Raw genomic sequence first — 26,902 nt, 5'->3', positions numbered from 1 at the left:
CGTGAGAAAGTTTTTTTTCTGTGCACTCCCTTCTATTATTGGTCTGTATGTCTGTCTTCGTGGCAGCACTGCAGTGTTGTGACTGTCATTTTGTAGTAAGTTTTGAAATCAGGGAGTGTGACGTATTCAGTTTTGTTCTTGTTTTCCAAGACTTTTTTTTTTTTTTTTTTTTTTTTGCATTTCTGAGTTCTTTGGGATATCATATGACAATTAGGATGGGTTCTCTTCTTTCTGAAAAAATTAGGATTTCTATAAGGATCGTATTGAATTTGTAGAATGCTTTGTGTAGTGTTGGCATCTTAATAATATTGTATTCTAATCCATGAACATGGGATATCTTTCTATTTTTCACCTCCTTGAGTCTATGCCTAAATAATTTGTTTTTGATGCTGTTGTAAATGGAATTATTTTCTTCATTTCCTTTGCAGATTGTTCTTTATTGGTGTATAGAAACACAACTGATGTCTCTGTGTTCATTTTGTATCCTGCAACTTTGTGGAAATTATTTTTTTTATGTTGATTATTATTTTTGAGAGACAGAGACAGACATAGCACAAGTGGGGGAGGGGCAAAGAGCGAGGGAGAATCTGAAGCAGGCTCCAGGCTCGAAGCTGTAAGTACAGAGCCAGACATGGCACTCAAACTCACAAATCATGAAATCATGACCTGAGCTGAAGTCAGATGCTTAATCGACTGAGCCACCCAAGGAGCAAGCCCCTGGTGAAAATTAATTATTAAAGGACTAATAAGTAAATGTAACAAAATTGAAGCATACAAGACAGATATAAAAAATCGTTTCTTTCAATCAAATTTTTTAGCATCACCATTTACAATAGTATTAAAAATGACATAGATAAGGATTAATTTGGCAAAAGATTTGCAAGACTTTTACACTGAAGAGTACAAGGTATTGCTAAGAGCTATTAAGGAAGATCTGAATAAATGGTGAGAGATAACTCTCTCTCATCATGGGATGGCAGCCTGAATGTTGATAAGATGCCAATTTTTCTCAAATTGATCTCTAATAGGTTTCATACAAGCCCAGTTCAAGTCCCAGCAGAGATTTGTGTTTTTGTTTTTAGAAATTGGCAAGGTATTTTTAGATTTCAGATGGGAATTTAAAGAACCTGTAACTCCCAGAACAAATTTCAAAAAGAAATACAAAGTGACTAATATGTTATGTATTTCAAGACTTGGTATAAAGCTAACAGTAATCAAGAGAGTATGTTGTTGCCATAAAGGTAGATAAGTGGAACAGAGCGGGAAGTCTTCCTATGCCTATATGGACAACTGCCATGTGACAAAAATGCAAAGACAATTCAGTGGAGAGATCACTTTTTCCAACAAATGGTGCTAGAACCATTGACTCTCTGTATATGCAACAAGATCGATGGTATTTGGGCTTTACATTCCAACACACACACACACACACACACACACACACACACACACACACACACACACACAAATAACTAAAAATCAATCATAAATCCAAATGTAAAAACCTAACTGAAAGAAAGCATAAGAAAACATCTTTGTGACCTTCCATTAGGCAAAGATTTTTTAGATATAACACCAAAGTGCGGGCCATAAGAAAACAAATTGATAAATTGAACTTAATCAAAATTTAAAACTTTCAAAAAAAATTTAGAATGAAGGGAGCGGATACACACTTGCAGAAAAAATTGGTAAAACCTGTACTTGTTAAAGGACTTGTACCCAAAATATGTTAAGTACTCTCAAAATTCAATAACAAAACTACAACCCGGTAAAAATATAGGCAAAAGATTTGAACAGCCACTTCAGTAAGGAAGATCTACAGATGATAGCTAAGTACTTGTTCAATGTCATGAGCTATTAGGGAAATCTAGATTAAAATTATGAGATACTAGCACACATGTAGTACAGTGATTAAAATGAGAAATACAGACTATACCAATTGTTGGTGAGGATGAAGAACAACTGGAACTTTATACACTGCTGGTAGTTTTTTAAAATGTTAAATATGTACGTGTCTTACAGTCTCGCTTCTCCACTCCTAGCCATCTACCCGAGAGAAGGAACAGCATATGTCCACACAAATGAGTGTTTAGAGCAGCTTTATTTGTAATTATCCTGAACTGGAAACAACCCAAATGCCCATCAACAGATGAGTGCATAAACAGATTTTAGTATATCCACATGACGGACTACTACTCAGGAATAAAAAGAAATAAAAAGTTGATACACACAACTGAATAATCTCCAAATAATCATGCCAAATGAAAGAAGCCAGACAAAAAAGAGTACACGTTGTATGATTCCATTCATATAAGATACTGGAAAATGCAAACTAATTTATAGAGGCAGAAAGTGGATCAATGGTTACCCAGAAATATGGTGTGTTAGCTTTTTCGTTTGTCTTTGATTTTGGTTTTCATTATGACAAAAACACTTAGCGTGAGTTCTACCATCTTGACACATTTTTAAGTGCAGAGCACAGTATTGTTAACTGTAGGCACAGTGTGAAACAATGGATCTCTAAAACTTATCCTGCATCTTACACAATGTTATACCTATTGAAAAATAACTCCATATTTCTCTCTCCATCTCCTTTCAATAACCTCTCTATTGTTTCTATTGTTTGACTATTTTAGGTATCGGATATCTAAAATATCAGATATGTAGATATCACGTTAGATATTCTAGAAGTAGAAGCATGCTCTATTTGTCCTTTTGCGGCTGGCTTATTTTATCAAAATGCCTTCCAAGTTTATCCATGTTGTTACATATTTCAGGATTTTCTTTTAATACTGAATAGTATTTGTGTGTGTCTGTCTGTAAGTAATGTATATAACACCACATTTTATCCATATTGTCTCCATAACTTGACTATTGTAAGTAATACGTAAATGAATATGGGATTGCCAGTATCTCGTCAAGCTCTTGATTTTAATTCTTTTGGGTGTATACCCGGAAATACAATTGCTGGATCATACGATAGTTCTACTTTTAATTTTTTGAGGGATTTCTATAGTGTTTTCCATGGTTGCTATACCATTTTACGCTCCTACAAACAATTTGTAAGTGTTTCAATTTCTCCGCATTTTCACCAACACTTGTTATCTTTTGGGTGTGGTTGTTTTTTTTTAAATCACAGCATATATCCAATAAGGAGTTAATTACCAAAATACCTAAGGAACTCCTACAACTCAATAGCCATAAAATCAGCCCAATTTAAAAAGCAGGCAAAGGACTTAAATAGACACTTCTCCGAAGACCATAAATGGCCAGCAGGTATATGAGAAATTGTTCAATATTCACTAATTATTGGGAAGAACTTTCTTGTTGAGCTTCCTTGTTGATTCTAAGGAAGAGCCAGGCAGGAAATGCCATTCTGCAGCATTGCCACACCTCCCTGCTTCCCTGCTGGTTTTAACTTGGCCTTCCCAGTTCTCTGTATGCCCGGCAGAGAAGAATCCAACAAAGATTCCTTTGCTTTAAAGAACCAGTTGTTATCTGGTAGAGAATCTATAGAAATGGGTTATAAGAAGTCGGTCTGCAGGATTGGGGGTGGGGGGTACCTCCCACGCACTGGGCTCACAATCAGACAAAGGGCACAGAAAGGGGGGAAAATGTCTGGGCTGGGCAGTGAAGGGAGGGAGAAGGCAGTGTTGATACAGTTCTGTTCATCTGACCTATTTTGTTTTAGGGCAGATTCTGCTTCCGAGGCGGAGAGAAAGCCAGAAACAAGGATGTCGGTAATGGAGTAACTTTACTTGTCTTAAGGCAGTTACTTTCAAAATTTCAGTTATCTGCAAGTCTTCTTCAAAATGTGTCCCTGCCCTGGTCCTTCATTATCTCTAATTAAATTGATCTGAGACTTATTATAAAAAAATTATTTCACTTTTAAAACGAAAGTCCGTTCTTGCTTTGTTAAAAAAGATTAAGTAGGAGAAAAGTGTTAAGGACCCTCTAGCACCTGTGATTTATCCTGAATTGAATCAGAAGTGTTGATGAACTGAAATGAAAGTATTTACTGTGAGTCCATAATGTGGTTTTTTTTCATTCCTATTTGCACCAACTTACACCCTTTCTGTGTGCCTCTCACTTCAGGAAGCACACTGCTCCAAGTCCATAGTCAGTGCATTTTAAAAACTCTATAATGAACATTAAATGAAATTTTTTTAATTGAGATCATGGGCTTTCATCAAGTTAAGTCTCCATCTGGCTTGCTTTTAGCAATGGTCCTCACTCTCTGCTGCTCAGTCTTTGAACTGGAAACACGCTAGGAAAGCTGATGAGACTATTGGAGCCTGGGTCCCTTCCCCCAAAGATTCTGACTTAACTGATCTAGGGTGATATTTAGGCCCTGGAAATTTTTAAAGCTCTCCCACCCCCACGATTGTAACATGCAGCCAAATTTAAGAGCTACTGCTCTAGATTTTTGTTTTGTGAATAACAAGACCTTTTTACATAAGCTAAAGAAACTGGCCAAGCCTTGCCGCATGGTTTTTTAATTCTGTGCACGAAATGAAGGAAAGCTTGCTCTTGTTTTTAAAACATTTTTTAATGTTTATTTATTTTTGAGACAGAGTATGAGCAGGGGAGGGGCGGAGAAGGAGACACAGAATCTGAAGCAGGCTCCAGGCTCTGAGCTGTCAGCACAGAGCCCGGCCCCGGGGCTTGAACTCACGGACCATGAGATCATGACCTGAGCTGAACTCACGGACCATGAGATCATGACCTGAGCCGAACTCACGGACCATGAGGTCATGACCTGAGCAGAACTCACGGACCATGAGATCATGACCTGAGCTGAAGTTCGATGCTTAACCAACTGAGCCACCCAGGCGCCCCAGGCTAGTCTTACTTTCAAAAATACTTTGAGGTTTAAATAGAAATTATTCCCTTGTTTGACTTTACTCTAAATGACATGCTTGTCATTGAAAAAAGTATTTTTATAAATTCTTCTGTCACTTGCAATAATATTTTGAAGTTAAAAGTGTTGGGATGATATTCAGGTATGTCAGCTTCTGAACAGTCACCTATGGTCTCTTCAGTTGCAACTATTTTTGATGAGAGAGGACTCCCATCCCTCACAACAGCAGTTTGGTTGAGAACTGACTGATGAAACCTGTTCTTTTTCTCCCCTCTCCTTACTTCTCTGCCTTTACACTACAGGAGAGCCCAGTCTTCTAGAAGGAGTTACTGGTCTTTTGTCTGACCCTGTAGCGATATGTTTAATTGTACATAAAGGACACTAACACCCTGTGAATAGGGCTCATTTCTCATCTGTGCTTGTGAAAGTTTAATTACAGGAAACACCTCTTCTCAGAGAGTGATCAGGATTCGAGTACTGGGACCAGTGAACGATCTTGGACCAGTAACCAAAAAAGGAAATCCCTAAGACCGTATTCTGGGAGAAAAAAGACGAGAATTAGAAGTAGTGTGAGAAGTGAGTTTGGTCCGTGTCTTCTTTCAAGTCGTTTTTCCAATAAATCAGGCATTTTTCAGTTATGTGACGGAAGGAGGGAGGGTACCAAAGACAAACTGATGACGTGCCCTCCCTTCCCTGCTACGATTACGTTGGAAAGGCCAACATGTACGTCCACGAAACCATACGAGAGAATGTAGAATTGACCGATAATTAAATATGAGCTGCAGATAAAGGGAGTAGGAGTTCAGATAAGGATCATCTAGCATGAGCTGGAAGAAGGAGCTAGGAGAAGCTTCAAGGAAGAGGCAGGTGGGATTTGAGCGAACCCTTGGGAAAGACCAGCACTCAGAGAGGTGTGCAGAAGAGGAGATGTTTTAAAAGAGGTAAAATTACGAGGACAAATTGACGTGAGGACAGCATCAGAGGTAGGGTCTGGAGCATAAAATTCATGTCGGGGGGTGAGGTCTCAGGAACAAGGCGGATATTAGAAAGGGATCTTAAGAGCTACACATGTGAGCACGCTTCAGGATGTGGGAATCACTTCTAGTATGGGCATGTATAACTGGGAGAGAGGGAGAAATGAATTTTTGTGTGTCTCATAAGCAAACTTCCCTGTTGTACACTTCTTTTCTTTTAGTTTTGCCATTTTCCCCTCCCAGCAGCGGCAGTGACCATGAGAAGGACGAAGTAAGTAAATTTGATCTGGGCTGCCATGTGCCCCTAGGGCATCAGCATGAAACAGTTCAATCTGTTTAGGGTTAAATGTCATTTATTTCTCCAAAAAAAAAAAAAATCTTCTTTCAGGAATAGGAGAATAACCAGTAGTTTGTTGGTACATAAATCGCTGTCAATAGAAATTGCAAGGTCTTATAAATGGTTATTTAGTGTGAATCTTGGGTAAACAGTTAAGGATCTTTCTTCACTGTTGCCAAATTTGTTGAAAGATGTTTATTACGAATGATGCTAAAATCTGGGCTATCCTGACTTCCTGTAAATATACGCTCTCTGAATTAACACTTTGAAATAAACTTCTTGGTTTAATTCTTCCCTTGGTTTTCAGTTGGCTGACCTGTTATTTCTAAAGCTTTTAATGACTTAAACATTTAAATCTTTGTAAGTGGTTGAAATGACTTCAGGCTTACATAAATATTGAATAAACCCTCAAAGTTTCTGAATTCACTTTGGTCATTCTTGTTTTAAAGTAACATAGTTAAGGGGGCACCCGGGTGGTTCAGTCGGTTAAGCGTCTGACTTCGGCTCAGGTCATGATCTCACAGCTTGTGAGTTCCAGCCCCGTGTCGGGCTCTGTGCTGACAGCTTGGAGCCTGAAGCCTGCTTCTGATTCTGTGGCTCCCTCTCTCTGCGTTCCTGCCACCCCTCTCACACTCTGTCTCTCTCTCTTTCTTTCTGTCTCTCAAAAATAAACGTTAAAAAAATAACAAAATAACATAGTTAAAAATATTGGACCCTGGGCATGTGGTTGGCTCAGTCAGTGAAGTATCTGGCTTCAGCTCAGGTCATGATCTCGCAGTTCGTGAGTTTGAGCCCTGCATTAGGTTCTGAGCTGACAGCCCAGAGCCTGGAGCCTGCCTCAGAATCTGTGTCTCCCTCTTTCTCTGCCCCTCCCCCACTCATGCTCTCTCTAAGAATAAATAAACGTTAAAAAAAAAAAAAATTGGACACTAGTGTTGTCCAGACAAATTCAAAGCCAATTTTTCCTGTTCAAGCTGAATTACTCCTCTAAATAGTTGGTTTTTGTTCTTTGTCAAATGAACTATATAGGCTACACATATAGTGCAAAGTATATGAGTTTTCTAAGGGGAGGGCTTCTGGGATTCTCAGGGCATCAGCAGCACCCTGCCCACCCGTGCAGAAATCTAATGTGCTTAGTACTCCCATCACAGCTAGTTATCTGTCCCCACCTTCCCCCTTCCATCCGCTGTCCTCTGTGAATCTAAGGGACTGTCCTGTTCTACACCGACAAAGATAGTTCATAGTTTAAAGCTGTGAGCCAGAGTGAGGACCTAAATATTTGTTTGAATAGTTCAAACTAATAGGAGTTATCTGTTAGCAATAGGCCAAAAGAAAAATTTTAAGTACATACAGCTTTTGTTTGAAATAACCCCAAACACCAAGGCTTTGAGAATCCATACATTTAAGGTCTGCAACTGACAGGAAGTCTGTTTATTTTCCGGCAAGGGCATTACTGAGTTTGTACAAATATTAGCATCCAAAATTCATTTCTCTGTGTTGGAGTATAAGAGGATAATTTAGGGCAGGAATCAGCAAACTTTTTCTGTGAAGGGTTAGATGTAAATGTTGTTAACATTCTAGACACAGAAGATTGTAAATATTTTCTGTGGTGACTATACATCTCTTCCACTGTAGCGTGAAAGCAGCCATGAACAATACCTAAAGCAATGGGCGTGTTGCGTTTCAATAAAACTTTATTTATAAGACGTGGTTCTCAAACTGCAGGGATCATCAGAATGACCAAGAAGGCTTGTTTAAATGCAGATTGCTAGGTTCCATCCCATTGTTGCTGACTGAGTAAATAATAGATGGGGCTCTGGAATTTGCATTTCTGTCAAGTTCTGGGGTGCTGCTGATGCTGTGTTCCCTACTTTGAGAACTTTGATTAGACTTATCTTTGAGTTAGAATTATGAATTGATATATGACCATGTGCTTCCAATTCTAGGATCTTATGGTCTTAGTGTTTATTTTCAAATGGAGCAAATCCAACACTTAAAGCATTTAATTTTTTTTTTATTTTTTAAGTTTGTTTATATATTTTGAGAGAGAGCGAGTGAGCAAGTGGGAAACAGGTAAGAGAGAAGGAGAGAGAGAGAATCCCAAGCAGGTTCCACATTGCCAGCACAGAGCCCAACACGGGGCTTGAACCCACAAACCATGAGATCATGACCCAGGTGCCCCCTTAAATTATGTTAAAAGTTATTAGAAATGTATTGGAGTTTCTAAAAACTATTTTGAGGGGTTATGAATGTTAACACTCTTAAAAAGGTACTATATTTTAGGCTAAACTTCTAATACCGCTATGGAAAGATACCTCCAACCAAAATAATTCCATACCTCCAAAAATTTCTGGAACAAAATTTCACAGTGGTTCTGCCCTTTTAACTCCTGAAGATTCTGCCCAGAAAGCAGGTACCTGATTTTCTGTTGATTTACATAGAAAAAAACTTATATTTTAGGAAAAATACTTAGAACTAAACAAAAAATTGTTTTGAATATCTGTTAAAAGTACAAATACTATCTTTTCTTTAATTTACTCATTAGCAAAAAACAGAGGATATTGTTTTAATTTTGCTTTAACATTTGAGATTAGCTTGTGTTCATCTTTAAAGAAGCACGAAAACTCAGGTGATGACTTATAACAGGGATTGGTAGACCTTTTCTGTAAAGAACCAGATAGTAAATTTCTTTTTTTTTTGCTTTTTGGCCCCTATAGTTTCTGTTGCAACTATTCAGCTCGGCAGTTGTAGCCCCAGATGAACCACAGACAAGATGTAAACCAACGGGCATGGCTGTGTTTCCATAAAACTTTATAAAACCAGGTGGTAGACTGGATTTGACTTGAGGGGCCAGTTTGCCAACCTTTGTTCCGCTAGGTGTATCTTAACCTCCACTGTATTTTATGAAAAACTATTCACATCTCTTGTAAGGCTAGGGATTTTGGTTTGTTCTGCTTGATCAGTTCTGCAGCTTAGCACGTTACCAAGCACATGATAGCAGTCCGTAAGGACGTGACTGACAACCTCTTAGCTTGGCCGCCACCGGGACGAAAGGAGTAAGGAGAAGAGAAAAAGAAAAATATACTGTTAGAGAGTACGAGGAAATAAGGAAGTGGAACTATGAGAGGAGGAAGAAAGGTCACAAACTTGAGGTAGTAGGAGCCTTGCCTGTATATTTGGGGCCAGGTGGTGGGCAGCTATGAAAGGGGCTGATTTAGTTGAGGCTCTTGATTTTATCTACAGATCTACAAACCTAATAACCATACATGCCCTGAAAGGTGCAAGTTTTTTTTGTTTGTTTTCATTTAGTACCATTTTTTGGATGGTCATATTTAATATAGAGACTGACGTTTATTACCTGAAGTTGCTTCTAAGCTTGTTTATTCCCTTGAAACTGTTCTAACACTCAGAACTTCAAAGTCCCCACCCACTGAGCGATCTGTCTTCCTTGGAGCACTCAGAAGTTGAAGAAAATGTATCTAAGGTACTATTTAATTGTTATTCAACTGGTTTTCCAGAACTAATATTATACTTGCATAATGTACTTATTCCTTCTTAAGGGATGATGTAGCACCATTTGTTTCTTATTTGAATAGATTTTTATGGCCTTTTCTTTTTCTTTTCTTTTTTTTTTTTTTTTTTTTTGAGACGGTGGACCAAGAATCGTTGACGAAAAGTACTGGGTTCAAACATAAGCTGCAAAACTTGGAAGACAGAGGTGAGAGAGCACTAAAATCTTTGCAGAATAAAGCAAAATTAATTTGCTTTTGACAGGCTGGGCTGTTATTCTAATTGCAGCAGAGAAAAATCACTCTACAGAGTGTTGGAGAGAGCACTGTGATCTGCTTACCTGCTCAAAAAGTGCATGAAGGTCAAGGAGACACGGGGGCGGGAGGTGGTTTGTTCAGGACCAAGAAGTTTCAAGAAGCATATAGCTTGGGGCCAGCTACCTCTTCTCCAGCCTCAAAGGAGGCCTCAGTGGGGGCACTTTGCTAAGGATCTGGTCCAGGGGTTCTTTCCACTCTCCAGTAAGTTGGTCACTTACAGTTTATGATAAGGTTTTCAGGCAGGCCTGTTCACAGTGCTGTGAATTAGGATAGCACCTAGCCACTCTTGATGATGTTCCTGAATAGTTTGTTTTCTCCTTACATTTTAAATGAGGTATCCGGAAGATTCAAATGGCTATATATTGTACGTAGCGTATATTATGTGCGGTATGTCAACGCAACAAACATCTGTGAATCAACATCCAGGTTAAGAAAAAGAACATTGCTGTCTCACAGTCTTGGTAGGCGCCACCCCAAATCCATCCCTGCCCTTTCCCCCTTCATGGGAGCCCATTAGCCTTAATTTTGTGTTGGATTCCACTGCTTTTCTTTTTTTTTTTTCATTTCTACATCGTGATACATATCCTACCCTCAGAAGAGAATGTAAAATATGTGCACAGTTTAAAGAATGGTTCTAAAGCGAACGTGTGTGTAACCCCAACCCAGAGCGAGAACTAGAATATTGTCGCTGACCTAGCATCTTCCACACCTTCCACACTTGATCATGTGCTGTTACTTCCCTCCATCCCTTGAAGAGATCATGACAGTCCTGACTTTCGTGAAAAGGTTTCTGTTGCTTTTCTTTATTATTCTTTCTTGGTATGCATCCCTAAATAATATGTAATGTAGTTTTATCTCACGTAAAATACAAACAAGTGTAAATTTCATGTGGCCTGCTTCTGGTCAATATCATTTGTAAAATCTATTCATGCTGATGGGTGTGGGTGAAAGCGTATTCGTTTTAATCACAGCATAACGTTTGGTTATATGAATAGAGCATATTTCATCTGTCCTAGGGCGGTGGCACATTTGGATTGTTTGCAGTTTGGGTTGTTTCTAAATAATGCCACCGTGCAGAATTGCACACGTTTCTCCTGGTACCTATGTGTAAAATGTTCTCTAGGTATATTTTTGGGAATAGAATTGGTAGACCACAGAGTTTATATATCTTTAACTATTGAAGATGTGCCAAACCGGTTTTCCAAACTGGTTGTATCAATTTGCTTTCTCGTCAGCTGTGTACAAGAGTTGTGTTGCTTCATGTTACCCAACCCTTGGGATTTTAAAATTTCTGTGTGTGTTTATGTATGTACACATGTTGAAGTTTTCATTTGAATATCCCCGAATAAGATTAAGCATCATCTTGTACGTTAGCCATCTGAATTTCCTCTTTTGTGTAGTGTCTAAAATGTCTTGCCCACTTGTCTAAAGGATGGTCCTTTTATATCTCTTCCTAGGAACTCTTCGTATGTTGAGGACTTGGTTATAGGTCTTGTAAATGTCTTCTTCCACTATGTGGTTTGCACCTTCTCTTTTTGTGATGCTCTCACTGTAGGTTTTTATGCCTGGTTTTTCGGATAAAGTTTTTAATTTTGATGAATTCTAATTTATTAATCTTTTCTCTATGGTTAGCACTTTTTAGTCTTGAGAAATTCTTCCCTACCAAAAAGTCAAAGATAGTCTCATACATGATTTCCTACATTCTATATTTTTAATGGTGTACATTTCTTATCATTATAGGTGAGTGCCACACATTGTAACATACATTATCACTTTGAAGTATTTTCTATTTTTAAAATTTTTTTCTTTGACCCAAGGATTACCTGGAAATGTATTTCTTTTCTTTTTTTTTAAAGTTTATTTATTTTGAGACAGAGAAAGAATGTACGTGAGCAGGGGAGGGGCAAAGAGAGAGGGAGAGAGAAAATCCTAAGCAGTCTCCATGTTGTCAGTGCAGAGTCTGACTCAGGCTCTAATCACAAACTGTGGGGTCGTGACCTGAATTGAAATCAGGAGTCAGATGTTTTAACTGATTGAGCCACCTAGGTGCTCTGGATGTGTATTTCCTGATTCAAATGGTAGGGGATTTTCTTTTAGCTATGATTCTGTTACTCTTTTCTGGTTTGTTTGCATTGTGGCTAGAGGACACATTGTGGCTAGAGTCTGTATAACTTAATCCTTTGAAATCTTGAGATATACTTTTTGACACAGTATATGTCAACCTTTTTAAAAAGCTAACTTGTTAAGAGAGTACATTTCACAGTTACTGTAATGTCTATACAAATGTACATCCATTAAGACACTTTTCTTAACTATGTTCTTCAAATTTTATATTCTTACTAATTTTTTTCAGTCTAATTGTTCTATCAGTTGTTGAGAGTAGTACGCCAAAACCTCTTATTATGTTTGTGGACTCACCAATTTCTCTTTCTGGTTCTGTTCAATTTTGCTTTGTATAAAATATATTTAGGTTCTTATGAATATAAAATGGTGTATCCACATAATACTGAAATTTTTATTACAAAGTGACTGCCTTTATCTTCAGTAATCTTTTTGTCTTGAAGTTTCTTTCTTTTGTTAAGCATTGGCATGGTATAAGTTTTTTATCCTTTTATGCGTAACATATATATACTCATGTTACAGATATCCTTTGTAAGCAGCCTATAATTGGACTCCCCCAGCCCTCATATAATAGTATGCATTTTTACTGGAGTATTTAGTCCATTTACATTTAATGTAATACTCCTGTATTTGGGTTGTATCTACCAATTTATTTTGTCCTTTCTGTGTGACCCAAACATTTTGTTTGTTTCTCATATTATTTTGCTTGAGTGTTTCTCATTTTGCTTAAGCATTTTATGTATTTTATTCTTAATTCTATTTCTTCTTCTAATCATTTATATACTCTATTTCTTTTCATTTACTGGTTGACTTAGAAATCATAACATGCATAACTTTTTAAAGTCTAATCAATAACATTATTTTCCTCCTAGATTATGTATAGGAACTTAAGACTCTTGAATCCCATTAGCCTGCCCCAACCACAACATGTGGTAGTGTTCTTTATTTTAATTTTAAACCTTAAGACATTGTTTTTATGTAGTAATGTCCATTTTTATACACCTATATATTTACCATTTTGCTTACATTTTTCCTGTGTCTTACACTTCCACATTTTGGGGGACCTCTTTCTGCCTAAAATATATCTTTTGTGAAGGTCTGCTTGTAGGAATGAATGTCTCAATTTTTGCTTGTATGAAAATGACTCTTATTCTTGAATAAATTTTCACTGGGTAGAATACACATTGATTTGATACACTTATATATTGGAAAATGATTACATCAGAGCATTTACCATTTTCTTTTTTGTGGTGAGAACAATTAAGACCTACTCTCTTAGCAGCTTTCAAGTATATAACACTAAAATCTGACCTGAAATCGCCATGCTGTATATTGCTAACTAAAATCACCATGCTGTACATTAGATCCCCGGAATTTCTTAATCTTATCACTGGAAGTTTGTACCCTTTGACCAATATCTCCCCATTTCCCTCACCTTGTAAAATGTTTAATACTCAACTTTTGTTTATATATGTTCTTATAAAATAGTAAAGCAAATGCATGTAATTTTATGTAAATAGTATTGTTATATCTCATTTCTTATTTTACTCAGCAGTTTTTAAGATCTATGTTCATTGCTCTAGTACTCCTGTTATGTATCTACTACACTTTGCCTATCCTCTCTCCGTAATGGATACCAATGACTTTTAATTCCATGTCATCACCAAAAGTAATGGACACCTTATGTGTATCTTCTTATGCACCCTAATGAGATTAATTGCTCTCCTGAATGGTATGATTATAAATTCCCACAAGAAGTGCAAAGTGTTTCTAAATTTCTGTACCCCCACTAATAGTTGGCATTACACAGCTTTCCAAGTTTTGTCAGTCTAATAGGGCAACCTGGTATTTCATTGTTTTACATTTCCATTTCTCTGATAACTAAGCTAGATATCTCTTTATATGCTTGTGTGTCTTTGGGGTTTCTTCTTCTGTAAATTCCTTTTGATATCTCTTGCACTCTTTTTCATTGAGGTTTCTGTCTTGTCTTTTTTTAAAGTAGCTGCTTGAATATTCTAGATGTCAGTCTCTTTTGCTTTATCTTTTTGTATCTGTTTGTAGTATTGCAAACATCTTCCAATCTATTGTCTGCCTACTAAAATTGTGTTAAGTTTCTTTACAGGGCAGGATTGCTCAACTTTAATGTAACCCAATTATTTGGGTTTGTTTGCTTTTTTTCTCCCCTTTGGTAATGCTTATCTGTTTCCCTAGATAACCAAGATACTCTTTTAATTTTCTTTTAATTTTAGACTTCTGTCTTACACACTGAAATCTCTTATCCAGGTGGATTTCTTAGTTTCATATGGCTTTAGTAATGATCCAGATGTTAAAATCATTTAATGATTTTAAGTCTTTTGTGTCACCTCTAAATAATTTTTATTGTTCCCCTGGTGTTAAAATGCTTTCTGTCAAATATTAAGTTCCCATATAAATGTAGGTCAATCTCTGGGAGCTCTTTAGCGTTTCATAGGTCTGTCTGGATTATCACACTAATACTATCTTTTTTTTATTACTCTAATTTCATAGCACATCTTGCTATCTAATAGGGAGAGTTGATCCTCTTGACTCTTCTTTAAGGTTGACATAGTTGTTCGAGGAACTTTCATGCTTCTATAAATTTTATTTTCCAGCTTTATTGAGATTTAGTTGACAAATAATGAATAAGGTATACAATATGATATATGTATATGTTGCAAAAGGATTACCACAATAAGGTCAATACATAGGTTACTTCAAATAGTTTTTTTGTGTGTGAGAATTTTTTTTTTTTAATTTTTTTTTCAACGTTTATTTATTTTTGGGACAGAGAGAGACAGAGCATGAATGGGCGAGGGGCAGAGAGAGAGGGAGACACAGAATCGGAAACAGGCTCCAGGCTCCGAGCCATCAGCCCAGAGCCTGACGCGGGGCTCGAACTCACGGACCGCGAGAAGAGAATTTTTTTAAGATCTACTCTTTTAGCTACTTTCAAATATTCAATGCAGTATTGCTAACTGTAGTCATCATGCTATACATTACATTCCCCAAACGTATTCATCTTATAACCTCATTTGACCATGAAGTATATACCATTTGACCAACTTCATCCATTTCCTCCCTACCCCCACTATTGGAAACAAACAATTCATCTTTTGAGCAGTTCGGTTTTTTAGATTATACATGCATCATCATATAGCGATAGAGATCATACAATACTTTCTCTATCTGGCTTACTTAGCATAGTGCCTTCAAGTCCAACCTTATTGTCACAAATGCCAGGATTTCCATCTTTTAATCACTGAATGATACCCCATAGTGTATATATGCCACATCTTCCTTGTCCATTCATCTGCTGATGGACACTTTCATTATTTCCATGTCTCGGCTATTGTTAATAATGCTGCAGTGAACATGAGAGTGAAAATATCTCTTAAAGATAGTGATTTGTACCTTGTTGTGATACCTCCAGTTTTGTTCTTCTTTCTCATGATTGCTTTGGCTTTGCAGTCTTGCATGGTTCCATATCAACTTTAGGATTATTTGTTCTGAGATGTGTGAACAATGCTGTTGCTGTGTGGATAGGGATTACACTGAATCTATAGATTGCTTTGGGTAGTATGGACATTTTAACAAATATTAATTCTTCCAGTCCATGAACATGGCATATCTTGGCATTTATGTTGTCTTTAATTTCTTCCATCGATGTCTTACAGTTCTCAGTGTACAGGTCTTTCACCTCCTTGGTTACATTTGTTTTACTAGGTAAGTTCTTTGTGGTATAATTATAGGTGGGATTGCCTTATTAATTTCTCTTCTACTTTATGAGTGTATAATAAATGCAGAAGATTTGTATATATTCCGTCTCTGGAAACTGCTAAATCTAGTCATTCTGAGCATATTTGGTAGAGGTTTTGTTGGGTTTTCTATATACCTAGTATCTTTGATGCCATCTGTGAGTAGAGTTTTATTCCTTACCAGTATGGATGCTTTTTTTTATTTTTATTTTTATTTTTATTTTTATTTTTTTATTTTTTATTTTTTTAATTTTTTTTTTCAACGTTTGTTTATTTTTGGGACAGAGAGAGACAGAGCATGAACGGGGGAGGGGCAGAGAGAAAGGGAGACACAGAATCGGAAACAGGCTCCAGGCTCTGAGCCATCAGCCCAGAGCCCGACGCAGGGCTCAAACTCACAGACCGCGAGATCGTGACCTGGCTGAAGTCGGACGCTTAAGCGACTGTGCCACCCAGGCGCCCCTGGATGCTTTTATTTCTTTTCCTTGTCAGTTGTGACTGCTAGGGCTTTCAGTGCAGGGTTGAATGAAAGTGGTAGGAGTAGACATCCATGTCTCATTCCTGATCTTAGAGAAAAAGTGTTCACTTTTCACCATTGAGTGTGATGTTAACAGTGGGTTTTTCATGACCGGCCTTTGTGATGTGAGGTATGTTCCTCCAAACTAACCTTGTTGAGACTTTTTAACATGAATGGATGTTGTATTTTGTCAAATGCTTTTTCTGCACCTGTTGAGATGACCATATGGTTTTGATCCTTCCTCTTGTGAATGTTACGTATCCTGTTGGTGTGCAGATATTGAACTGTTGCATCCCTGGAATAAATCGTGCTTGATCATGACGATCATTTTAATGAGTTGGTAAATGCAGTTTGGTAATATGATGTTAAGGAGTTTTGCATCTATGTTCATCAAGTACACTGGCCTATAATTTTCTTGTGGCCTCTTTTTCTGGTTTTGATATTATAGTAGCACTGGCCTCATAAAATGAATTTGGAAATGTGCTCTCCTCTTCTGTTTTGGGGGAAGTGTTTGAGAGGAGGATTTATATTCTTTCCTTTTCCAAATGTTTGTTTATTTTGAGAGAGAGGGAGAGACCGCAAGCAAGAGAGGAGCAGAGAGAGAGAGAGAGGCAGAGAGAGAATCCCAGGGAGGCTTCCTGCTCAGCTTGGAGTCCAATATGGAGCTCAGTCTCACAATAGTGAGATCATGACCTGAGCTGACATCAAGAGTCCGGTGCTTAACCTATTGAGCCACCCAGGCACCTCAAGGATTAATATTCTTTGATAGAGTTTACCAGTAAAGTCATGTAGTCATAAAGTTTAGCTTGCTGGGAAGTTTTGGGCTACTTGTTTGATCTCCTTACTTGTAATCAATCTCTTCAGATTTTCTCTCTTCCTTACTCAATTTTGCTCAATTTTATATTTCTGGGCATTACCCATCTCCTGGTTTGCCCAATTTGTTTTCATAGAACCTTTTATAGTATTCCTTTATAATTTGTTTTAATCTCTGTGGTGTCAGTAGGGTTTTTTTTTTCATATTTTTCAAGTTTTTTGATGTGTCTTGCTCACGGTTTATCAATTTGTTTGTCTTTTCAAGGAACCAATTCTAGGTTTCAATGAGCTTTTAAATTTTGCTTGTACTTCATTTATATTTGCTCTAATCTTCCTTTTCTGTTTACTTCGGTCTTTATTTTTTCTAGTTTCTTTAGGTGTAATCTTTCATTCTTTATTTGAGATTTTTGTTGTTTTTTTAGGTAGATCTATGCCACTATAAACTTCCCCTTTAGAACTGCTTTTGCTGCAATGCAAAAATTTTAGATTCTTGTGTTTTCATTTTTATTTGTCACCAAGCATTATTTGAATTTTTCTTTGATTTCTATATGGAGCCATTCGTTGTTTAATAGCATGTTATTAGCTTCTATGTGTTTGTTTTTTCTATTTTTCCTTATTTGATGTAATTGATTTCTAGTTTTATACCATTATAGTTGGAAATGACATTTGATATGATTTTCATTTTATTTTTTAATCAAAAGTGTTTAATAGAACTTTTTTATTTTAAATTCCTGTATAGTTAACATACAGTGTTATGTTAGTTTCACATGTACAATATAGTGATTCAACACTTCCATACATTACCCAATGCTCATCATGACAAGTGCACGCCTTAATCACCATCACTCATTTCACGCATCCCCCTACCCACCTCCACTCTGGTCACCGTGTTTGTTCTCTATAGTTAAGAGTAGATTTCTTTTTTTTTTTTTTAATTTTTTTCAACGTTTATTTTTGGGACAGAGAGAGACAGAGCATGAACGGGGGAGGGGCAGAGAGAGAGGGAGACACAGAATCGGAAACTGGCTCCAGGCTCTGAGCCATCAGCCCAGAGCCTGACGCGGGGCTCGAACTCCCGGACCACGAGATCGTGACCTGGCTGAAGTCGGACGCTTAACCGACTGCGCCACCCAGGCGTCCCAAGAGTAGATTTCTTCATTTGGCCTTCTCTCTCTCTTTTTTTTTTTTTTTTTTGCATGTACCTCTTTCGAATTAGTGTTTCTGTATTTTTTCACAAATACCCAGTAGTGTGGTTACTGGATTGTAGGGTAGCTCTATTTTTAACTATTATTTTATTTTAGAGAGTGTGTGCAATCAGGGGAGAGGGTCAGAAGGAAAGAGAGATAGAATCCCAAGCAGGTTTCATGCTCAGTGCAGAGCCTGATGTGGGGCTCAATCCCACGACCCTGGGATCATGACATGAGCCGAAATCAAGAGTCGGGCACTCAACTGACTTAACCACCCAGGCCTCCCTCTTATTTATGTGTATATGTATGTATGTTTGTATGTACGTATGTATGTATTTATAACTTTTGGGGGAACCTCCATACTGTTTTCCATAGTGGCGGCACCAATTTATGTTCCCACCAACAGTGCAAGAGGGTTCCTTTTTCTCCATATCTTTGCCAACACTTGTTTCTTGTGTTAATTGATTGTAGCGATTGTGACAGGTGTTAGGTGATACCTCATTGTAGTTTCGGTTTGCATTTCTCTGATGAGTGATGTTGAGAATCTTTCATGTGTGTGTTGACCATCTGTATTTCTTCAGAGAAATATCTGTTCATTTCTTTGGCCTATTTAAAAAAAAATTTTTTTTTAGTCTTCTACACATAGGGTTTTTATTGCTACCGTAACAAGTTACCGCAAACTTAAAACAACTCAGATCAAATACATGCTTGGAACCATACACATCTTTTATCTTACAGTTCTGTAGATCAGGAGGGTGGGGGGGCTGCCTTGGGTTCTCTGCTCTGGGTTTCCCAAGGCCGAACAAGGTGCCAGAGGATGAGGTTCTGGAGGAAAATCCACTTGAAAGCTCATTCAGGTTGTTGGCTGAATTCAGTTCCGCATAGCTGGAGGATTTGGTCTTCTGTTTCCTTGCTGGCTGAGTGCCGGGAGTCCTGCTCAGCTCATTTCTTCTGCCCATTTTTAATTGGATTATTTGTTTTGGGGGGTGTTGAGTTTTATAACTTCTTTATATATTGTATTTTTTATTTTTTAATTTAAATCCAAATTAGCTAACATATAGTGTGATAATGATTTCAGGAGTAGAATTTAGTGACTCATCACTTACATATAACACCCGGTGTTCATCCCCACAAGTGTCCTCCTTAATACCCATCACCCATTTAACCCATCCCCCAACCCCTCCAGCAAGCCTCAGTTTGTTCTATTTAAGAGTCTCTTATGGTTTGTCTCCCTCTGTTTTTATCTTATCTTTGCTTCCCTTCCCCTATGTTCATCTGCTGTGTTTCTTAAATTCCACATATAATATACACACACCTCGTACCTTCCTTATCCATTTGTCTATTGATGGACACTTAGGTTGCTTTCATTTCTTGGCTGTTGTAAATAATGCTGCAATAAACATAGGGGTACATAGATCTCTTCCAGTTTATTTTCTTTGGGTAAATGCCCCTCAGTAATGGAATTATTGGATCCTATGGTATTTCTATTTTTAATGTTTTGAGGAACCTCCATACTGGTTCCACAGTGGCTGTACCAGTTTACATTCTCACCAACAGTGCATGAGGATTCCTTTTTGTCCACCTCCTCGTTGACACTTGTTTCTTGTTTCCCTGATTTTAGCCAATCTAACAGTTGTGGTGATAGTTCATTGTGGTTTTGATTTGCATGTCCCTGATGATGACTGATGTTGAGCATCTTTTCATGTGTCTGTTGGCCATCTGGATGTCTTCTTTGGAAAAATGTGTATTCAGATCCTCTGCCCATTTTTTAAATCTGTCTATTTACATTTAGCCATTGATAGGTAAGGAATTCCTAATGTCATCTTATTGTTCTCTGGCTGCTTTGTAGTTCCTTTGTTAATCTCTTCCTCTCTTTTGTGAATTGGTGATGCTTGTATATTCCCTTTTGTGTAGGTTTTGCTTTGTCATTGCTAGGAGGCTTACATATAAGGTCTTAGATATCTAATAGTCTATTTCAAGCTGGTAACAACTTAAGTTTTATTCCATACAAATTCCCCCAAATTTTATGTTTTTGTCATCACAATTTATCTCTGTTCCTGTTGGGCACACATTACATTATGGGTATAGTTATTTCCGATATTTTCATTCTTTGTACTAGAGTTAAGTGATTAACATACCACCATATTACAGTATTCTGATATTGACTATATACATACTTGAAAGTGTGACATATTTTCACATGTTCTCATGTTACTAATTAGTATCCTTTCATTTTTGTCTTGATGAAGTACTTTCAGCATTTCTTGTAGGGCAGATCTTGTGGTGATAAGCTCCCTTAGCTTTTAATTGTCTGGGAGCGTCTTTATCTCTCTTTCCATTTTCTGAAGGACAACTTTTCTAGGTCAAGTATTCATGGTTGGCCTTTTTTTTCTTTCAGCACTTTATACATAGCATTCCATTTTTCTTGGCCTGCAAATTATTTGATGAGAAATCTGCTGATAGATAATATAAAATGATTATACCTGTAATACCCAAACTGCTCAATATAAACAGAGGTAAACATTATGGATGTTCTCCTTTTTTTTTAAGTTTATTTATTTTGAGAGAGAGTGCATGTGAGCAGGGGAGGGGCAGAGAGAGACGGAGCGAGAGAATCCCAAGCAGGCTGTCTGTTGTGAGCACAAAGCCTCCTAATGGTGGGGCTCAATCCCATGACCCTGGGAGCATGGCCTGAGCTGAAATCAATAGCTGGATGCTTACCGAACTAAGCTACCCAGGTGCCCCAGTTTGTTCTCTATAGTTAAGAGTCTGTTTCTTAGTTTGTCTCTCTTTCTTTTTTTTTTCTTTACTCCTTTGTTTCTTAAATTCCACATATGAGTGAAATCATATGAAATTTGTCTTTCTCTGCCTGATTTATTTTGCTTAGCCTTGTATTCTCTAACTCCATCCATGTCATTGCAAAAGGCGAGACTTCATTCTTTTTTATGGCTGATCTTTTTTATGGCTAATATTCCATTGTGTGTGTGTGTGTGTGTGTGTGTGTGTATACACCATCTCTTCATTAGCCATTCATCAATTGATGGGCACTTGGGTTGATTCCATAATTTGGCTATAAACATAAGGGTGCATGTATCCCTTTGAATTAGTGTTTTTGTATTTTGGTGGTAAATACCCAATAGTGCTATCACGGGATCATCAGGTAGTTCTGTTTTTAACTTTTTGAAGAACTCCCGTACTGTTGTCCACAGGGGCTGCACCAGTTTGCCTTCCCACCCACAGTGCAAGAGGGTTCCTTTTTCTCTACATCCTCAGGCGTTGTAAGTAGAGGGTCACCCCGGCAGGATAGTTGAAACCGAAGTGGGTGCAGACTGGGGTGTCCTGGGTGCCTCCACGCAGAAAGTACTCTATTGGGGCAGCCGGAGCCGAAGCAGGCAAGGGCCCGGAGGTTTCGGGACTCTCCGTGAGGGGGAGAAGTTGAGGGAGGTGCCCCGGCAAGTTGTCTGGAGGTGAAGTCGTTCAGGCCTGGAGTGTTCCAGGGCATTTTGCGTCTTGGTGAGACCGCCAGAGCTGTAGTGCCTGCTGATCAGGGGTGTCTGCTGTGTGCTCCACTGGCACCCCCTTGATGGGAGGGCTGGGGCTGCGGCTGGTGTGGAGGTAGGTCAGCTCTGGCAACCCAACCCTGCTTCCATCTGTGCTATCAAGGTAGAAGGGGAACGTAAACCATGGCGCTCACCAGCCCCTCTGATCCAGAGTGAGTGGATCAGCAACCCCCGCGCCCCCTCTGTTTGGCAGGTTCCTAGGGCTAGATCTTTTATATTCTAGCTGCCCTTTTAAACCACAGCTTTTATTCTGTGCCCCGGAGCAGACAAATCTGTTCCCCTTCCCTTAGTACTTTCCCTCCCCACTGCAGAGGGGAGTGCCTTCATTACTGTGTCTCCCTCTCTCTTGCTGTGCAAAAGCTGTTTAGTCAGCCCACCATTCTTTAGAAGGAATTGCTCTGGAAATGTGTGTGTGTCTATGAAGGAGGGAGTTCCGGGTCTCCCTCCGTTGGCGTCTTAGGAACTCCTAAGGTATCTTACATCTTTTTGGGTTTTTTTTGTAGGAACTTAGATATTTTTGGCATTCGCTTATTTACGCATTCAATGAACATCTCCTGAGTGTCTGCTACAGACCAGGCACTTTGCTAAGTGTTATTCTGATGGGGAAAAAAAAAAAAAAAAAAAGACAACATGCCCGCTTTCAGTGGAGCTTACCTTCCAGTGTGTGTGTGTGTGTGTTGGGAGGAGGGGCGGGGAGGGCAGATAATATACAAGAAAAGTAAAACACGCACTGTGTTACGTTGTGATAGAGGCTAGGAAAAACATGGAAAGAGATTTCAAAGCTGGGGGGGTTGTACTGAAACTTTACGTCGGTCGCCCAGAGGAAAGCTCAGGGCAGATCCGTGAGGGAAAGGATTCAAGTCCGAGGAGCAGCAAGAACCAAAGACCTTGAGATGAGAACATGCGTGGGGTGTCTGAGCCCCCCCCCCCCCCCCCCCAGGGAGACCACGTATAGAAGCAGAGCACGGAAAGAGAAACTCGTGTCTTTGCTTCTCCCCTACAGCACCATATCATACAGCTTGTTACACACAGTATTTATTGAGTAATGAATTTGGATTTTTCCACTTCAGAGGGGAAAAACAGCAGTGAGGAGAAGGGGCAAAGCCACATGACTTCACAGCTAAGCGGGGCTAAGTGCACGGTGGGGAAGAAAGCGCTTGGGGTGGGAAGAATAGAATAGAGTGGGTTTCGAGATGGAGTGGTTGACCAAGCAGTTGGAAACACAAGTTTGCTGCTTCGTGGAGCTCAGGGAGGAGAGAGATTTGGGAGGCAATACCGTTGGAGGCACGAGACTGATGAGGTCCTCCGGGGAGGATGGCCTTGGACCAGGGTCATGGTGTGGGAATGTAGAAAGAGAGATGGGTTCGTTCTGTATGCAGGACCTTGATGATGGAGGAGACGTGGATGGTAAGGAAACACAGGAGTTGAGCCTGATTCGAGGGTTCTGTTGACAGGGGTGGTGCCACTGCTAAGACTGGGAGGGCTCAGATGGAGCAAGGACATGTGTGGGATGAAAGCAGACATCAGATAGAAAATACCGAGTAATTGCCAAATTGAAAAGAGAATCTATATTTACATCTCAGAAGCTGAAGGTCTCAGAGTCACGGCAGCTAGTGAGCAGCCAAGATGGCCTCCTCTAGGAGGCGACACTCAGCGCGGCAGTAAAGCTCCAGCGTCGCCAGCAGGTGGCGCGCTCCGCGGGGCCATCTGATGAGCTTCTGAAGGCCTATCTGCTCAGATTACCTTGCTACCTCCCGTTTAGCCTGAGCCCTGGCAGCGTTTCTGATGCTAACCACTGCTGCTTTTCATTTGGATCAGCCTGTCCCTTGCTAAGCGGGCCGTTCCTAAATGTTACAGGGCTCGTCAAAGGGGTGCCTGTTCCCATGTGTCCTCTTTCTGGCATCAGTACGCGTCATGCTTTGATGCTGGTGCTGTCACCGGTAAGTAATGAGTCACAGGGAACAAGTGTCGCTGGCTGCTCACCAAGGTTGGGTATTAACTGGTAAGAAGAGGACGAGATAAAATTTGGGACAGAAGGAATGGGTGTGCCATCGTTAATGTGCTGTGCTTGCTTTTAGACCTATCAGGAGGCAGTTTTGCTAAGTCCAAACAATCAAAACTGGAAGAAGGCGATGCTCCGGAATCCCCCTCCTCGGTGACGGAAGAAACGGGCTTAGCAGGTGACATTATGTGCCCGGCCAGCCATTCAAGCAAGAATGGGACAGATTTGTGAGCACTGAATGCTCCTGCACGCACTCCAAGGGGGTTACGGTTTGAAGATCACGGTGGCTTTTGCCTTTCAAAGACAAGCATTTTGTCCCTTCAAAGCATTTTGAAGCATTTTGTTCTTTCAAACACAAGTAAATTGTTGCACAAATTAGAGATCAAAGCAAGTACTTCTAGCATGTTCTAGTCCTTCTAGCAGGTTGATGTCTGCCTCTTTACTCTTCTTGATGGCAATTTTCAGGGCCTAAAGCTCCTAAAATTATAGGTCTCTGCTTTAGTTGGTAGCTATTAGCTCGGTTTTTGTGTTAGAGATATCCACTCTACCCCAGTGAAGGATGGCCTTCTGCGTAAGTGAGGCCACCATATTTCAAAACGAAAGCCTCCAAGAGAGCAGACTGGGAAGCCCAGAGATACTAGAGTTTGGTGGTTAAGTGCCTCTGGTCTTCCCAATTGGCTCTCTTGGAGCCTTTTGTTTTGGGTTCCAATCCTGGCACTGTTGGCGTGAGCTTGCACAAGTTACTGGACCCCTCTGTTCAATATGGGGAACAACGGAGCCCATTTGACATGGCTTTTGTGAGGCTGAAATGAGCTACAACCTGCCAGTCCCTTAATAGTGCCGGAGTCCTCGCGAGCCCTCCTAAAACTTGGGGCGCCCAGAAGCCATCATGCCAGTGTTGCCCCATAGAAATGTCCCACCCATCACATCCTCTTTAAAACCTCTTACAACACCTCTCTCTGCCTGCTGCTTAGGCAGAGTTGCTCTGATTTAAAATTCTGGGAGAGTTTGGAGGAGGTGAACACTTGAGTGAGGTTCAGTGGGAAGCGGCATGAAGTGCTCACGACGAGGACTCTCGGATCAAGCTGGCCTTATCGGCCAGAGTCAGCCAGGCCCCCGTGGGACTTCTGTGGCTTGTATCTGTGCTTCTTAGCTGCCTGTCCACCTCTGAGCAGCTGATAGACTGAGCACATCTACCTCGAGCACTGTGTTCGTTTTACCCGATGTTCTCTCTTTATTGTTCAGAAGGCATTTCCACTCCGTCCCCAGCAGTTGCGCCGGAGAACTCAGATGGTTCTGCTATTATCGCAACCCTCGAAACCTTCACTAGAGACCTGAGAAGAAAAATTGAGGTAATTTTCCACTAAAAATGAAAAGCTAGCTTGTTACGAGTTTAACAAGTTCCTGTTATCCATCAGTACCGTTGATATCCTTCATGTGTGAGGGTTCTCTGCACTCTTTTGGGGAGGTATGTTTGCCTTAGCCATGGTCACTGATTTCAGTGCCTTTGTGAATTATGGCTTGTATTTATGAGACTGCTATTACCTGTGCATTTGCTACGGTGGGACCAGATGCACCTCTATGGAAATCAGACTCATGGTTTGGTTTCATTGGTAGTGTTCTCAGACAACTGAACTACCAGAAGCAATGATTCGGTTATAATGATAGACGGGAGGAGAGGGGAGCGGGGGACCATCTGGATGAGAGAGGCGTCTGGGATAAGGGCGGAGGTGGGCTTTGGGTAGATGGTCAGCTGAGTGGTGGTGTATCTTTGAGCGATGCACACATAGGCCATCCCGTAATCTTGTCTGCAGGATGAACTCTGGAAGAATTTCAGTTCCCTCCTTTGATGTCCTATTGTTCCTAAATCCCTAAAGAGTTATTTCTTTGCACATTTGGGAAGAATCTCTTACCCTGACATACATTCATTTAACTAACATGGGAAGCCCCCACAGTCTTATATTTTCTTCGATACCAATGTAAGCTCACTTATAATGGCAATTTGTTCATAATATTCAATATACGTTGTGACAGGGAGACTATAGGTTTTCCTATTTTAGCTTATTGTTCTTTATTGGCACTGAACCTGAGGTAATGCATAGACCGCGTGTAGCACGGTGTCTCATCACAATCGTTTAGCAGTAACGTTTGCTATGCAATGTCTTTTCCACGCAACACCTGAACTGAATTTATGTAGTTATGGTTAACTCAAATGTGATCATTTTGCTGTTGTTGTTATGGTTTAGCTTAGGTACAAAGGGAGTCCGCTTGATTCAAAAAATGCAAAGCAAGCACCAGATTGCTTAATCCAACTTTTAAACCAGATACACCAATGCAGGTAAGTGTTGGGCTTCAGAACAAGTTTGTGAAAGTGGGATCGCTCACAAGCTTTTGTGTCATGACCACTGTGCTGGGGTCATGAGGAGCCGAAGCTTGAGCAGATGTGTGAGGTTTGCTCCCTCACCTAACCTTCCTAGGTTTCTCCTTCCTCCTTCATAACATGACGGGTTAAAGCCTTCTTGAAGCCTCTTCATGGTCTCCCATTGTATGATCCTAAAACACTCTTTTCAAAAAATTTATAATCCGGTTGTGAAGACAGAGGAAGCACGGACATCTATGTAAAAATGCTGGATAAGTGCTATGTGTTAAATACATGCAGTGGAATATTATTCAGCCCTAAGGGATGAAATTCTGACACGTGCTACAATATGGATGAACCTCGAGGACATTATGCTCAGTGAAATAAGCTGGATCCAAAAGCACCAGTCTTACACAATTTCACTTGTAGGAGGTACCTAAAAGAGGCAAATTCATAGAGAAGGAAAGCAGAGTAGAGATTACCAGAGGGGGAGGGAGTGGGGAACGAATTGTTGTTTAATCAGAACGGAGTTTCTGTTGGGATGAGGGAAAAGTTCTAGAGACGGATGGTG

At 39.6% G+C, this 26,902-nt stretch overlaps 1 protein-coding gene across 1 annotated transcript in view; it reads left to right on the top strand.

Moving 5' to 3' along the window:
* Window positions 1-26,902, top strand: part of SYCP2L (synaptonemal complex protein 2 like) — a 117,024-nt gene that overhangs the window by 65,175 nt on the left and 24,947 nt on the right. The window contains exons 22-29 of the mRNA XM_043593132.1: window positions 5,290-5,437; window positions 6,057-6,106; window positions 8,456-8,585; window positions 9,583-9,656; window positions 9,821-9,890; window positions 24,049-24,150; window positions 25,218-25,324; window positions 26,219-26,310. Of these exons, the coding sequence (XP_043449067.1) occupies window positions 5,290-5,437; window positions 6,057-6,106; window positions 8,456-8,585; window positions 9,583-9,656; window positions 9,821-9,890; window positions 24,049-24,150; window positions 25,218-25,324; window positions 26,219-26,310 (773 nt within the window). The remainder of the gene's footprint in view (window positions 1-5,289; window positions 5,438-6,056; window positions 6,107-8,455; window positions 8,586-9,582; window positions 9,657-9,820; window positions 9,891-24,048; window positions 24,151-25,217; window positions 25,325-26,218; window positions 26,311-26,902) is intronic.

The sequence above is a fragment of the Prionailurus bengalensis genome, chromosome B2 (genome assembly GCF_016509475.1).
Source record: "Prionailurus bengalensis isolate Pbe53 chromosome B2, Fcat_Pben_1.1_paternal_pri, whole genome shotgun sequence".
Lineage (NCBI taxonomy): Eukaryota > Metazoa > Chordata > Mammalia > Carnivora > Felidae > Prionailurus > Prionailurus bengalensis.
This window is presented reverse-complemented; position numbering and strand designations above follow the sequence as displayed.